The sequence below is a fragment of the Balaenoptera borealis genome, assembly GCF_965194805.1.
Source record: "Balaenoptera borealis genome assembly, chromosome: 12".
Lineage (NCBI taxonomy): Eukaryota > Metazoa > Chordata > Mammalia > Artiodactyla > Balaenopteridae > Balaenoptera > Balaenoptera borealis.
The window spans coordinates 88,787,538-88,802,287 of NC_138869.1; the positions used below are offsets into that span (position 1 = coordinate 88,787,538).

The window sequence follows — 14,750 nt, forward strand, 5'->3', positions numbered from 1 at the left end:
TATGTTATGTTTTCTTCTAGAAGTTTTATAATTTCAGGTTTTACATTTAAATATGATTCATATTTTCAATTTTTGTATATGTTGTGTTGAAGATCCTTTTTTACATATGTATATACAACTGTTCTAGCATCATTTGTTGAAAAGACTTCTTTCTCCACTGAATTGTCTTTTAAGTTTGGTAAAAAATCAATAGTTATAGGAATAACGCTACCTACCTGATTTTAAGACTTTGTTATAAAGCTACAGTAATCAAGACAGTGTGTTATTAGCATAAAGACAGAAAAGTAATCATTGAAATAGAACAGAGTGTCCAGAAATAGACTCACACACATATGAACTACTGATTTTTTTCATGATCCACAAAAGAACAAACAAAAAAATTGGACTTCACCAAAATTCAAAAAACACTGTTAAAAGACTGAAAAGACAAACCAGAGACAGTGGTAAATTTTTGAAAATCATATCTAGTAAAGGAAGTTTATCAAAACTCAGTAATAAATGAAACCAACAATGCAGCACAAAAATGGGGAAAAGATGTGAATAGGTACTTCATCAAAGATGATACATGGATGGCAAATACATGAAAATATGCTCCACCTCATTAGTCATTAGACATAAACAAATTAAATCCACAAAGGTATATGACTACACACCAATTCAAATGGCCAAAATTATAAAGATTGGACATAAGTGTTGGTAAGAATGTGGAGGAACTGGAAGTCTTCTACACTGCTGGTGATAATTCACAATGGTACAACCACTTTAGTTAAGCATACAGCTACCGTATGATCCAGCCATTCCACTGCTACTAAAGAGAAATGAAAGCATGTGTCCATACAGAGATGTATATATAGATTCTCATTGTAGCTTTATTTGTAATAGCCAAAAACTGGAAACAACCAACATGTTCATCAATAGGTGAATGAATGTACAAACTATGGCCCGTCCATAAAATGGAGTACTGCTTAGTACTAAAAAGGGATGAACTATTGATACACAGGACAACATGGATGCCACTCTAATTATGCTGAGTCAACTAAGCTAGACAAAAAGAAACAGTACATACTGTATGACTCCATTTATATATATAAAACTTCTAGGAAATGATGACAAAGCAGATCATTGGCAGCGGAGGAGCAGAAGGGAGGAATTACAAGGAGTAAGAAAACTTTTGGAGGTGAATAATATGTTCATCATCTTGGTTCTGATGATGGTTTCATGAGTGTACACATTTAAAACTTTAGCAAGTTGTACACTTTATGACAAAGATTAAATATACAGTTTACTGTGTCAATTGTACCTCAAAAAATCTGCCAAATCTATTCAAAATTTTTTTCTTTAATTCTTAAATATTTGTAGTATTCCATTGCCTTGGTTTAAAAGTCGAGAACCCCATTTTCTAGAGAGATGACTATTCACAAAGCCTGTGTTTTATTTCCTTCACTGTAGCAAAAGAAGAGGCAAGAGAGATGGCTACTCACAAAGGCTGTATTTTATTTCCTTCACTGTAGAAAAAGAAGAGGCAGCTCAAGCTGTGGAGCTTGGAACATTTCTTTGGCACATTCACCCCCACCCCACCCCCCATGGAACCTGCTGCTATAATCCAGGACAGTTGATCTTCTTCAAATATGAGTCACAGAAAAGGATTTCAGTTTGTTGCTCTACAAAGGTACTAGATGAAGAAACAGAGCACATAATTATTCTCAAGTATGAAAACTCACCAGGATATCATTTTCCCAAAGCAGATCTAAATTGTAACCTGAAATTACAAATGAACCTAAAAACTAGGAAAGCAACTCTAGCTATGGAAGGAACACTACAGTGCAGCATATCCAGGAGCTCAAAGCAGAGATAGCCAGGTGGTAGCAGTCTATGCTCAGACAGCAGATGAATGGGGGGAAAAAAAAGGAAATTAACAGAACTCAGAAAAGGATTATGATAAAATGAGACAGAACATTTTAGGAAAGAAGACAAAATAACAAGGAAAACAAGAGAGAATAGGAATCACAGAGACCACAGTAAGGGACACTGAGTATAGAAAGGAAAAGGAAGGAAGATGAGAAAAAGTGTGACACATAAATGAGGAGTATTCTCTATCAGTCTTCCCTCTGCCACAACAGCCAAGGAGTATGTATAATTATTCTATTTAAAATTTACCATTCTGATAGAAATTGTGCCATAACTTGAAATTTTTTATTATTAATGAATGTGCACATTTTTATATTTCTGTGACCTATACTTATTGATCATTTCCATTTTTCTCATAAATTATCTATTGATACCCTTAGTCCATTTTACAAGTAGATATTATCTACTTGTTATTCATTTATATGACTCATACAGATGTATATATATTTATTCCTAAGATTTATATAGGATAATTTAAACATTTATATATGTAGCACTTTGTTTAATGACAACTAGTTAATGCAACTTAGGTTTTATCCTTCTGGTGTGGGGAGTTTATGAGTGCAGGAGTTTTAATTCAACTATGGTGGGCTTTTTTTTCTTTTTTTTACATCCTGCTGTGAAGAGTGATGGCTTTGTGCCATTAGAAAAACAACCCAATATTCTGAATAATCTGCACAGGGAGAGTTGAACGAATGTGTGCTGGACCACCTGATATGGGTAAGGGTGAATATTGATTTCCTTGGCGAAATTCCTGTGATTTAGAAAAAAATGGCAGAACATCTTGTTCCATCCTCTGAGTAGCTTCCCACCAAATGGAGAAGATCTGGAGCTTCCATGCTCCCTTGGCTACTCTATGGATACCTCTCACTATTCAATATTCTCAGAGTTGTACTCCTACCAGATCTCTCATGAAAGTCCTTTCCATCAGAAAGAGACATCACTATACAGAGGCCACAGCTACAGGATGACAAAGATTTGAGAAAGGGAGGGAAAAGAAAAGGGATGAAGGGTGAAAGATAACAGTGATGAGAGAACAAACACAGAGACTCCTACCTATTTCATTATTTCATAGTCAGCCAAAATTTTCATTAAGAACATTCATTCTTTATTTAACAAAACTCTTCATTTCTTAATATAAAAACTGATTATGCAAGTGCAGAGAAAGTTTAGAGAAGCAGACTATCATACACATTACCAAAGGGGCTTTATCTTGTCCTTGCCTACTAAAATTAAGGCTTCTCCCTGTTCAGTGGGTCCAAAAATAGCACAGCCTCCTCATAGTCCAAAGTATAAGTTCAATGTTCAGAATTTCTTGTATCAACTTTAATAATGCAACAAATTTATGCAAGACCACCTAGCCTAAGAATTGACAGAGGAAACCACTCCCAAGACAGACAACAAAACATGCCACATCAGAGCCAAGCAAAAGAAGAGAAATGGTCTTTTTCCTTCACTATCCCATTCAATTATTTCCATAGTTCAGCCTGAGAACTGCTCTTCATGATTTGATATTCTCTCAATTGCTGCTTTTCTCTCTGGGATCATGTGTGTGTGGGAAAAATGTTGTTTTGTGAATGAGGTTAACTGAATAGAGAAATTAGAGGGTGAGAAGGGGCAAGAGGAAATTAATGATTGCCGTAAATGTAGTATTACACGGCACTCTACAGAAGAGTTTACATGTTTTTTAGCAATATTCAAGAAACAGGTATTAGAGATGTTGAAGATGGAGAGGTAGAACGGTCCTGGACTCACCTCTTCATACAGACACACCAAATATACAGCTACATATGGAACAACTTCCTCTGGAAAAAAAATTGAAAGCTGAGTAACTCCTACACATCAGGCGAACAAGAAAAAGCCCACAACCAAGAGGAAATTCTTGGTTCAAGGAAACTCAAGGAAACTCAAGGAAAATTCTAAACAAGTGAGTATAGAGGGAATGTACCTCAACATAATAAAGGCCATGTATAACAAGACCACAGATAACATCATACTCAATGGTGAAAATCTGAAAGCTTTTCCTCTAATATCAGGAATAAAACAATGATTCCCACTCCCACCACTTTTATTTAACATAGTATTGGAAGTCCTCACCAGAGCAATTAGGCAAGGAAAAAAAAAGGCATCCAAATTGAAAAGGAAGAAGTAAAATTGTCACTATTTGCAGATGACATGATATTATATATAGAAAATCCTAAAGACTCCACTAAGGAAACCGTTAGAAATAAAAATGAATTCAGTAAAGTTGTAAGATACAAAATCAATATACACAAATCTGTTGCATTTCTATACACTATTAACAAACTAGCAGAAACAAAATTAAGAAAACAATTCTAATTGCATCAAAAAGACTAAAACATACAGGAATAAATTTAACCAAGAAGGTTAAACACCTATGCACTGAAAACAGTATGATGCTGATGAAAGAAACTGAAGAAGACACAAGTAAATGGAAAGATATTTTGTGCTCATGGATTGAAAGAATTCATATTGTTAAAATGTCTACAGATTAGATGTAATCATCAAAATTCCGATTGCCTTTTTCACAGAAATAGAACAAACAGTACTACAATTTGTATGGAACTACAAAAGGCCCAGAATAGCCAAAGCAATAATGAGAAAGAAAAACAAAGCTAGAGGCATCAAGCTCCCTGATTTCAAACTACATTCCAAAACTATAGTAATAAAAAAAGTATGGTATTTGCATAAACTCAGACACGTCAATCAGCGAAGCAGTGTAGATAGCCCAGAAATAAACCCATATGTATTTGGGCAATTAATCTATGACAAAGGAGGCAAGAATATAAAATTATGAAAAGACAATCTCTTCAATATATAGTGTTGGGGAAACTGAGCCACTATCTTATAATGCACACAAAAATTAACTCAAAATGAATCCAACATTGGAACATTAAGACCTAAAAACATAAAACTAGAAGAAAACATAGGTGAAAATCTCACTGACATTAGTCTTGGCTATGATTTTTTGGATTTTACATCAAAATCAATGGCAACAAAAGCAAAAATAAACAAGTGAGACTACATCAAACTAAAAAGCTTCTGCACGACAAAGGAAACCATCAACAAAATGAAAAGGCAACCTCCTGAATGAGAGAAAATATTTGCAAATCATATCTGATAAGAGATTGGTATCCAAAATATATGAAGAACTCATATAACTCTATTGCAAAAAAAAAAAAAAAATCTAATTAAAAAATGGGCAGAGGATCTGAATAGACATTTTTCCAGAAAAGACGTACAAATTGTCAACAGGCACATGAGAAGGTGCCCAACATCATCAGGGAAATGCAAATCAAACCCACAAGGTATCACCTCATACCTGTCAACATGGATATTATCAAAAAGACAAGAAATATCAAGTGTTGACTAAGATGTGGAGAGAAGGGAACCCTAGTGCACTGATGGTATAATGTAAATTAGTGCAGTCACTATGGAAAACAGTATGAAGGTTCTTCAAAAAATTAAAAATTAAATTACCATATCCAGCAATTCTAGTTCTGGGTATTTATCCTAAGAAAATAAAAACACTAACTTGAAAAAATATCTACACCCCCATGTTCATTGCAGCATTATTTACAACAGCCTAAGGATCCATCCAAGGATGAATGGATAATGCAAATGCGGTGTATATATACAATGGAATATTATTCAGTCATAAAAAGTAAGAAATCTTGCCATTTGCGACAATATGAATGGACCTTGAGTGTATTATGAAATAATACAGACAAGGAAGGACAAATACTATACAATCTTGTTTATATGTGGAATCTAAACAAACAAATGAAAATGAGCTCCTGGTTACAGAGAATAGGCTGGTGGTTGCCAGTAGCAGGGGTTCGGGGGAGGGCGGTGTTGGGCAAAATGGGTAAAGAGAGTTAAAAAGTGCAAACTTCCAGCTATAAAATAAGTTATGGAGGGACCTCCCTGGCGGTCCAGTGGTTAAGACTTTGCCTTCCAATGAGGGGGTGTGGTTTCAATCCCTGGTTGGGGAGCTAAGATCCCATGTGGCTGGCGGCCAAAAAACCGAAACAGAAGCAATGTTGTAACAAATTCAATAAAAACTTTAAAAAAATGGTTCACATCAAAATAAATCTTTAAAAAAATTGTTATGGGGGTGTAGCATATAGCATGGTGACTATAGTTAATGATACTGTATTGTATAGTTGAAAGTTGCTAAGAGAGTAGATCTTAAAAGTTTTCATCACAACTATATATATGGTGATGGATGTTAACTAGACTTGTGATCATTTCTCAATATATACAAATATCGAATCATTATGTTGTACAACTGAAACTAATATAATATGCCAATTATATCTAAATTTTTTTTTTAAAGCAAGTATTAAGCGTCTATGCTGTGATAGGTATGGGTGGTACAAATGATGCCCTTGACTGCAAAGACTTTTCGTTATAGTTGAGGGTACTGATGATAAAATGTAATTACACACAGAGAATGATGTTATTAGGAATAAAGAAGTCCCATAATAGAGGATATTAGGCAGAGGGCAGCTATTTTACATGGGGTAAGCTGGAAGACCAGTTTTCCCATATTCCTGAACATCATAGAAAATCATCTGCAGAGTGGCTCGATGTGTCTCCTTTTTCCTTTCAGAACCCTGTGTATAACTGGAGCACTGAAATCCAGGGGATCATGTTAAGTTCCATCTTCTACGGTATACTCATCAGCCAAATTCCTGCTGGATATTTATCTGGAATATACTCCTTAAAGAAAATGGTTGGTTCTGCATTGTTCCTCAGCTCTCTATTTACTCTGCTTATCCCACTGGCAGCTGAATTTGGAGAAGCTTTGGTCATCATATGCCGAGTAATCCAGGGACTATTCCAGGTATTAAGATAATACAAAAACTGAACCAAGAGTTTAAATTCACAGAAAGTGTCGGAGATCAAATGTTCTAATTATTCCTCTTTCAGGGGATAGCATTAACAACTCAGCAAGTAGTATGGATCAAGTGGGCTCCTCCCTTGGAACAAGTCCGACTTACCTCTCTGAGTTTATCAGGTAATGACTACGGGCCTAGAATGTTTAATCTCATTGTCATCTCATGGTAGCATGTGCTGCCCTAGAGCTGTAAGAAACATGTATGTTTTGAACTGTCAAGGGCTTTGGAAACCATCCTCACTTTAAAGATATGGAAATTGTCTGGGATGGAGAAGAGGCTTCCTTATCTCAAACAACAGAGAAAAGAGAGAAAAGCAAATATTTTATTATTTTCTTCTGTTCGGTGTTATGTTATTACAAATATTTCACTATAAATTGTTCACTGCTACCATGAGACTACATTATTTCTACTTCCAGATGCCTGCATTCATTGGGGGTGTTCTTTGTGCCTTCTGATTAGGACTTCTGCTAGGACCCTGTGTTGTCCTACTTATAACTGGATTCATCTGTGACTCCCTGGGATGGCCTATGGTCTTTTATATTTTTGGTGAGTCTCTTTCTATAAAAATCCCAGTCATTATTCAGAATTTTTAAAACTTAAAAATAAAAATGGAATATAGTAGTTTATATGAAGTTAGCAATATTAAAAATCATAAATCCCGCTGAAGGAAGAAAAAGAGCAGTCAACATTCATGAATTTCTTATTATAAGCAAGACATCATGCTCAGAACTATACGTGCATTACTGTATATAATTTCACAATTCTACAACATCGATGCTACAGATATATATCCCTTACATGAAACTCTTGGGGAAAGGGATGATCAGAATAGATCAAAGATAATATGAGTATACTATTTATACTTAACATCCCAAGCAAAATTTAGAGCATCATCTCATAATCAAACACATTAATTTCTGAAGTGAAACCTGAAATTCTCATAAATTGGAATAAATGAAAAACTATAAAGGATTGGGGTTTCTAAATACGTTAGAAACTCACTTGTGGCTTTCAAATCTTGGTTTCAGATTTGTGGATAAGGGACTGTGGATGGGTGCTATTGTGCTCGTTTGATACGTAAGGAAAATTACAGAGGCTTAATTCAGAAGGATCTATTACAAAGTGATTCTTTAAAATGGTAAATAAAGATGTGGCAGAATCAAATGGATAGAGCAGTAATCAGGTGCTAGCAAAATGGAAGCTAATACCATCCCCAGGTCCAAAAGGGCAAGCAAGGGTGTAGTCGATGGGAATCTACTAGGAGAGGGTCCTGTAGAGATGGCTGCCTTGAGAGGACCCATGACTTTTCATAAAAGAGCATATAGCTGAGACAATGCTAGGGAAGGTGATAACTAGAGAAAGAGACACCCTAATCTCATTCAACTCTCTCCCTCTCATCTTCTGCTCAAGCTTTCTGCTGCCTAAATCTATCTGGAAAGCAGAGAACATAGGGGCCAGTTGATATTCATTCAAGTCTGCCATCTGTGGCCAAAGCAGGGTAAAGAAGGGTGGAGAGTGGATCTAGAGGGACAAACGGAACCCCCAATACCCACAGTGAGCAAATGACAGAGGCATGTCTTCCATCCTCACAATTTCATTGTTCTTCATCACTGCATTAATCATCAGTAGTAAGTAATGGTCAGTATAGTGATGTTACACAAACCCTATGTCAGGAAAGGGCTGGAAGACTTGGAACTGTCTAACCTGGTGAATGAAAACTTGAGCAGACATGCCTTGCAGGAGTCTCATGTAAGAGAAATGCATACCTGCTCTGCATTGCAAAACTAAAACTAATACGCAGGAAATTATAGGGAGGTGAAGTTTCGGCTCCATGTAAGAAAAACTTTTCAATAATTAACTCTGCCCAACATTGCTGATCAAAAGTTGGGTGAGCTCCAGTATTCATGTTGTATTCATATTTCAACATCATATACATGTATACAGCAACATTTGTCATTTGCGATTCTCATGGGTGGCTCTATGAAGCGCAAAGAAAGGGACTATGCCTTATACTATGATAACAGCTTTACCATGAATTGCCCCATCTGCTTTTTCTTATCACTTAGAATAGGGGAAGAGTGCCATCACTTAGATGGCAGCAGTATAGGGATTTGGGTGTTGCCTCTACAACTCTTACAGTGAGTCATACGGTGCCCATAGATGTGAAATAACCTGCCCAAGTTAGTGGCAGAGGCAAACTAAAACCCGGATGTTTTGTGGTTCCATTTGAATGCTCTTCTCAATAAAGTTAAATAAATCTAATCAATACTATTTTAAAGAACAAAATAATACCTGCTTTTAAGCAGCTGATAATTGCTGGGGAAAATTACCATACAGAACAAATTGAACCATACACTTACATTTGCACTTAAAAGGGCCTGACTGTCCTGCCGTGCTTCTCTCCATAAATACTATTTCAAACCTCTCAAAACTTCCCTACTCTCCTCAAATCTCTAAAATGGCTCCCTTTCCCTGCCGTCTCTTTCAAGTTACCTCCCTTTTAAGAGTCAAAATTATTGAACAACCTGTCTACACCCACTGCCCCCATTTCCTAGCCACCCACTGTCTCCCCAACTTACATCTGACTAAGTGTCTGACCCATTCTACTATCAAGAGAGCCCTTGCCAAGATCACTTATGGCTTCCATCAGAGCTAGAGCTGCCCTGAAGCCCAGGCAGGAGGGGCCTTGCCTTGGATTCTACACTGTAGTGAGCCCATTCTGGCCTCCCTCCAGCCAAGCCTTCTTCATAGGGTAGAAGTCTATGGCCTCAAAATTATAGGCTCATAAGAGCCCATGACCTTCCTTCTAATCATCACTCCCAGAATTTTTTGCTCATATACAACCAAGGCTTTTTCAGACCTGGCAGGACTCTTCCCCACATTCACTGAATTGAGGCTGGGCCGGGAGGTGACAGGTAAAACTATTTGCAGAGAATGTAGATAGAGCATGATGGGGAAGCCAAGAATTTCTATACAGAGCCATTCAAAACCCCTAGTGGTGTGGGACTGGATCTGGGTGGGAACAGAAGAGGTCAAGTCCCAGATCAGTGACCAGGGATTTGTGACCAGTGGAATCTAAGAATTCTAAATTTAAACCCGACTCCCCAGGTCATTTTCTTTCCTCTGGCTTCTTTCAAAATTTTCTCTTTTATTTTCTGCAGTTTGAATATGATATGCCTAGGTGTAAATTGATTGATTGATTGATTGATATTCGTCCTTTTTGTGTTCTCTGAGCTTCCTCTATCGGTGGTTTTGTGTCTATCATTACTTTTGGGAAATTCTCAGTAATTATTGCTTCAAATATTTCTTCTGTTCCTTTCTCTTACTTCTCTTTCTGATATTCCCATTACATGTATACTACACTATTGTAATTGTCCAACAATTCTTGGATATTCTGTTCTTTTTTATTCTTTTACTCTATTTGCAATTCAGGTTTGGAAGTTTCTATGGACATTTCTTGAAGCTCAGTGATTTTTCCTCGACTGTGTCTAGTCTCTTAATGAGCTCATTAAAGGCATTCTTCATTTCTGTTACAGTGTTTTTGATTTCTAGCATTTTCTTTTGATTCCTTATTAGCGTTTCCATCTCTCTACTTACATTACTCATGTTTTTGTATGTTGTCTGCTTTTTCCATAAGCATTTTAATCATAGTTGTTTTAAATTCTTGCTCTGATCATTCCAATACCTCTGCTGTGTCTCAGTCTGGATCTGATGCTTGCTCTGTCTCCTCAAACTACATATTTTGTCTGTTAGTGTGCCTCATGTTTTTCTTGTTGAAAGCTAACAAGATATACTAGGTAAAAGGAACTGAGAAAAATAGCCCTTTAGTGTGAGGTTTTATGTTTTTCTGGCTAGGGGTTAGGCTGTGCTTACTGTGTGCTATAGTTATAAGTTTCAGAGGCTACAGCTTCCTCTGGTGTCTTTATTTTTGTCTTTCCTTGTCTTTGAGTTTCTCTAGAGACTTCTTAAATAAGGTTTGTGATGTGCAGTTCTTCTAGGTGGATTCCCAGTAACATGCAGGACACTTTTGATGTGGTGGTAAGGTGTGTACGTGGGGAGACAGTGTTCTATAGTCCTGTGATTAGGTGTCAGTATTTTAGTGAGCCTCTGCCCCGAACTTGACCTTCACAAGTCCTTCTCAGTTTTTTTTCCCCTCCTTAAGTGAGACAGGAAGAAGGGGCTGGAATTGGATATTTCCCTTCCCTTAAGTTGGTTAGGCTCTGGTAAAACAGTTTCCCTTTGAGCAGTTTTTGTTAAGAACAGAATGCTCCAGACATAATTCAGAATAGCTACTTTTCCCTTCCTCTCCTGGAAGGATGGAGGGATTTTTCTCTTATATTCACTGTGAGAACCTGGTAGGTGTTCTTGAGATAAAACTCACAAAAGTGTGAGGGGTCTTCTTAAGACTGGGCCCCCTATCCCCAGACTTTTCATCTCTCAAACTTGTCTACACTGAACCTAAAGCAAGCCATCAATTGCTAGGTTTTTCTACCCTAGAACTGACTGGTTCCAATGGAGTTTTCTGTTTCTGGGCTTCTGTTCTGGGAAGTTGTAATTCTCTGTATCTGCCTGTTTGTCTCTCTAGAAACAGGAGGGCAGTGGTTTGCCCTGTGACCTCAATTCTCTGATGGATCAAAGAAGAGTTAGTGATTTTTAGTTTGTTCAACATTTTCCTTGTTGTAAGGATGGGAGTGATAACTTCTAAACTCCTTATATGCCTCCCAAATGCTGGCCAAGCTCCATGCCCATAAATCAAGTGGAAGTTTTTCAGTCCACATTTGACCTGAACTCTCAATCATATTCAACAATACCTTTCTTTCCCTTGTGCCTTTGCCTCTGACTCCATGCACTGAACCTCAGTGATTGGACATTTCCTTCTCATCTCAGTCTCTCTGACCCTGTTCTTCCTGCGGTGGACTTTATCCTTCTGGCCATTCCCTCTCAGTCTCCTTTGCAGACTTCTCCTCTTCTACTTGCCATTAACTCTTGTCTTTCTTCAAAGCTTTTCTCCAGCCTCCTCCTCTAGGGCTATTTTCCCTCCCTAGACAATATAATCCATGCTTAAGTGTCAGTTACCACTTACTAATCACGTGTCCCTGGGTAAGCAAGCAGATCTTTCTGAGAATCAGTTTTCTTATTTTGAAAAAGAGCTAATAGTATCAAATGTATTTTCTGAGGGTTGAGTACAATAATATAGAGAAATATATGTATTGCATGTGTATTTATTAGGTGCTCACTTTTCTTCATTTACATTTTGCCTTGGGTTTGGGCTCTCAGGTCACAGAATGAGGTGGAAATGGTATATTGTCAAAGTATTCTTTTAATGTTGTCTTAAAGTGTGTTGTAAACATCTGAGATCTTACAGTGGCTCCAGGTTTCCACATGGTCTGATCTCATTACCTCTCATCCTCATCCATTTCCACCCTCACCTTGCTCCCTGCCCAGTGACACTGGCCTCATAACTCTGGGCTTTGGTACTTATTTCTCCCTCTGCCTGGAGTGTCTGTGCCCCAACCACGTCCTAGCCTTCCCTGAACATGGTACTCCTTCCTTCCTCTCCCCATAACTCTCCTCCATAGCTCTTTTCACTGACATTTACTACCTTTTATTTAATTACTTTTCATTATCTTTGTCTCATCCATTAGAAACTAAAGTCTGTGAAGGCAGGGCTTTGTCTGTTTTATTCACTGTTGTATTCCCAGGACCTAGAATGGTTCATGGTATATAATGGACATTTAACCAATATTTGTCTAATGAATGAATGCAATTCTGGAAGCCTGACTACTGAGTACTACATACTCCCTGTCCTAACAGGGGATTCCTTATGATCAGATCATTAGTATAAAAAACTGAAAAACAACAAATAATTTGGCAAACTCTTATGGGACTTGGGCAATCCCTAAGGCCTGGACTGCATCTTAGGAGCATAGCTAAGGCCTAGCTCTCAAAACTGGGTGATTGTCAAGCCCTGTGTGGGCTCAGCTATGCCATACTCTCACAGTAGAACACATTAGGAATCTGTAGAGATGATGGCCTAAGAGCAGGGAGGCCCAGCTGTCCTGCGTGGAGAAAAATAGAGGTTAGGAGATCAGGAGAGGCCAGAGGGTTTACCACCATTTCTGTAAAATTCATTCTGTTAAGAGATGCAGCTATGGATACAGAGAAAACTATCAAAATGTGAGCTTTGTTGCAAAGTTCCAAAAAAGAAAAGAGGAGGTCTAGGTTCTCAGACCAATAATGAAAAATGCCAGTTTGGAAAAGAAACTCACTATAGACAGAAGCAATTCCAATTCTAACTTGTCCTGTTCCAATAGGTGCTTGTGGTTGTGCCTTAAGTCTTCTCTGGTTCGTTCTGTTTTATGAGGACCCAAAGGACCACCCGTGTATAAGCAAAAGTGAGAAGGAATACATCACGTCCGCCCTCACCCAGCAGGTAGAACACGCATGCTCCACTTTGGTATCTCCCAGATTCTGTGCCAAATAAAATGTGTTCCATCTTGTCCTAATGTGCTAATGATTAATGGGTTCCTTTCCAGGTCAGTTCAAGTGCACCATCTCTGCCCATCAAGGCTATGCTTAAGTCTCCTCCACTATGGGTCATTTCCCTCTGTAATTTTGCTTTTTTCTGGGCAAATAGCTTCCTGAGTCTGTATACACCAATGTTTATCAACTCCAAGTTTCATATTAATGTAAAAGAGGTAAGTACACCTTCTGTTCTTCACTTTATGAAGGAATTTGCACCCATTTCCTTTTCTCCCATGACTCTAGTCCTAGCTCTTGCCCACCCCTATACTACTTAGCTGATGTTCTTTACCTGGAGACGTCACTATTTCCAATTATTAGGTCAACATTGCCCAAAACAAAAGGTGTAGACATGGTGTCTAGCACTCCCACAACAATACCACACTCACCCACATTCCCACAGATTCCCTATCTCCCATTCCCTGTATAATCACCCTTATGTATTCCTTAAGGCTCAACACCATTGTTCCCTGCAGGGTCGGATCCTTTCCTGAAAGTCAGTTGGCCAGGCTCTACCACCCTTTCCAGCTCATACCAATCCTCTCCCCTGGGGAAAGGCAGAGTCCTGGGTTCTGAACTCATGACTCACAGCTTGCTCTGAAAGGACTGGCACTTTCATTGGTTGTCTGACTTGGAGAATTACTGATGCCTGGAACCTTCTGTTGTTTGATGCCATAATAACCAGAAAAGACTCCTTTAGAAATGGAGTCTGGGCTTGCCATTTTGAGACATTCTATAATGAACTTCCAGTAACGCAGCCTAGGGACCAGTGTAACAGTGAGGTCACTTAAGCTCTCTAAGATTCAATTTTATCTTCCACGAGATCATGGACTTGCTGCAAGAACTAACAGCAGCTGGTCCACAATAAGCACCATATACATGTTTTCAATTGTTAGCATTATCATCTCTATCATTTTCCCCACAGACAGCATTTCCCATTCCCAACATAGTTTTCCTCTCTACCATCTAGGACTTTCAGGTCCCAGCAGAAAACTAGGCAGATTGTGATGACTGTTTCTGACGTCAAAACTATTTTTCTCTTTCTCTTGGGTAGTGTGTCCCCAGAAGTAACTCTGGGATTGTACGCTGATGGTTTCCTATATGACAGTACAAATTTTAGATACAGAATTTCAGTGTAGGGATTATCCTGTTTCTTATACTCACTCACAATAACATTCCCTCCTCAGAATGGGCTGCTGTCTTCCCTCCCCCATTTGTTTGCCTGGATTTTTGCTATCCTAGCAGGTCATATGTCAGACGTCTTCCTGTCCAGGAATATTCTCAGCCTACTCACCATCCGGAAACTCTTCACCTTGCTAGGTAAGAAACAGCCAGGACATTCAAGCACTTTGGGGTATTTCACCTCCATCTTTGGGATGCACCTGACTGTGTTGT

The 14,750-nt window shown here is 38.2% G+C and overlaps 1 protein-coding gene across 12 annotated transcripts in view; it reads left to right on the forward strand.

The window, feature by feature from the left end:
* SLC17A1 (solute carrier family 17 member 1) overlaps positions 1-14,750 on the forward strand; it is an 81,799-nt gene that overhangs the window by 24,340 nt on the left and 42,709 nt on the right. For 9 of the 12 annotated variants that reach the window (XR_014232474.1, XM_082346384.1, XM_082346383.1 and 6 more), the window contains 6 exons: positions 6,545-6,778; positions 6,865-6,952; positions 7,293-7,379; positions 13,148-13,266; positions 13,370-13,531; positions 14,543-14,675. Coding sequence is in view for 11 of the 12 variants with exons in the window: in XM_082346384.1 (XP_082202510.1) it covers positions 6,545-6,778; positions 6,865-6,952; positions 7,293-7,379; positions 13,148-13,266; positions 13,370-13,531; positions 14,543-14,675 (823 nt within the window). In the remaining variant the exon portion in view is untranslated. Of the gene's footprint in view, positions 1-1,511; positions 1,670-5,499; positions 5,594-6,544; positions 6,779-6,864; positions 6,953-7,292; positions 7,380-13,147; positions 13,267-13,369; positions 13,532-14,542; positions 14,676-14,750 lie in introns of those variants that run through there. The other 3 variants (XM_082346381.1, XM_082346385.1, XM_082346388.1) reach the window with 3 other exon arrangements.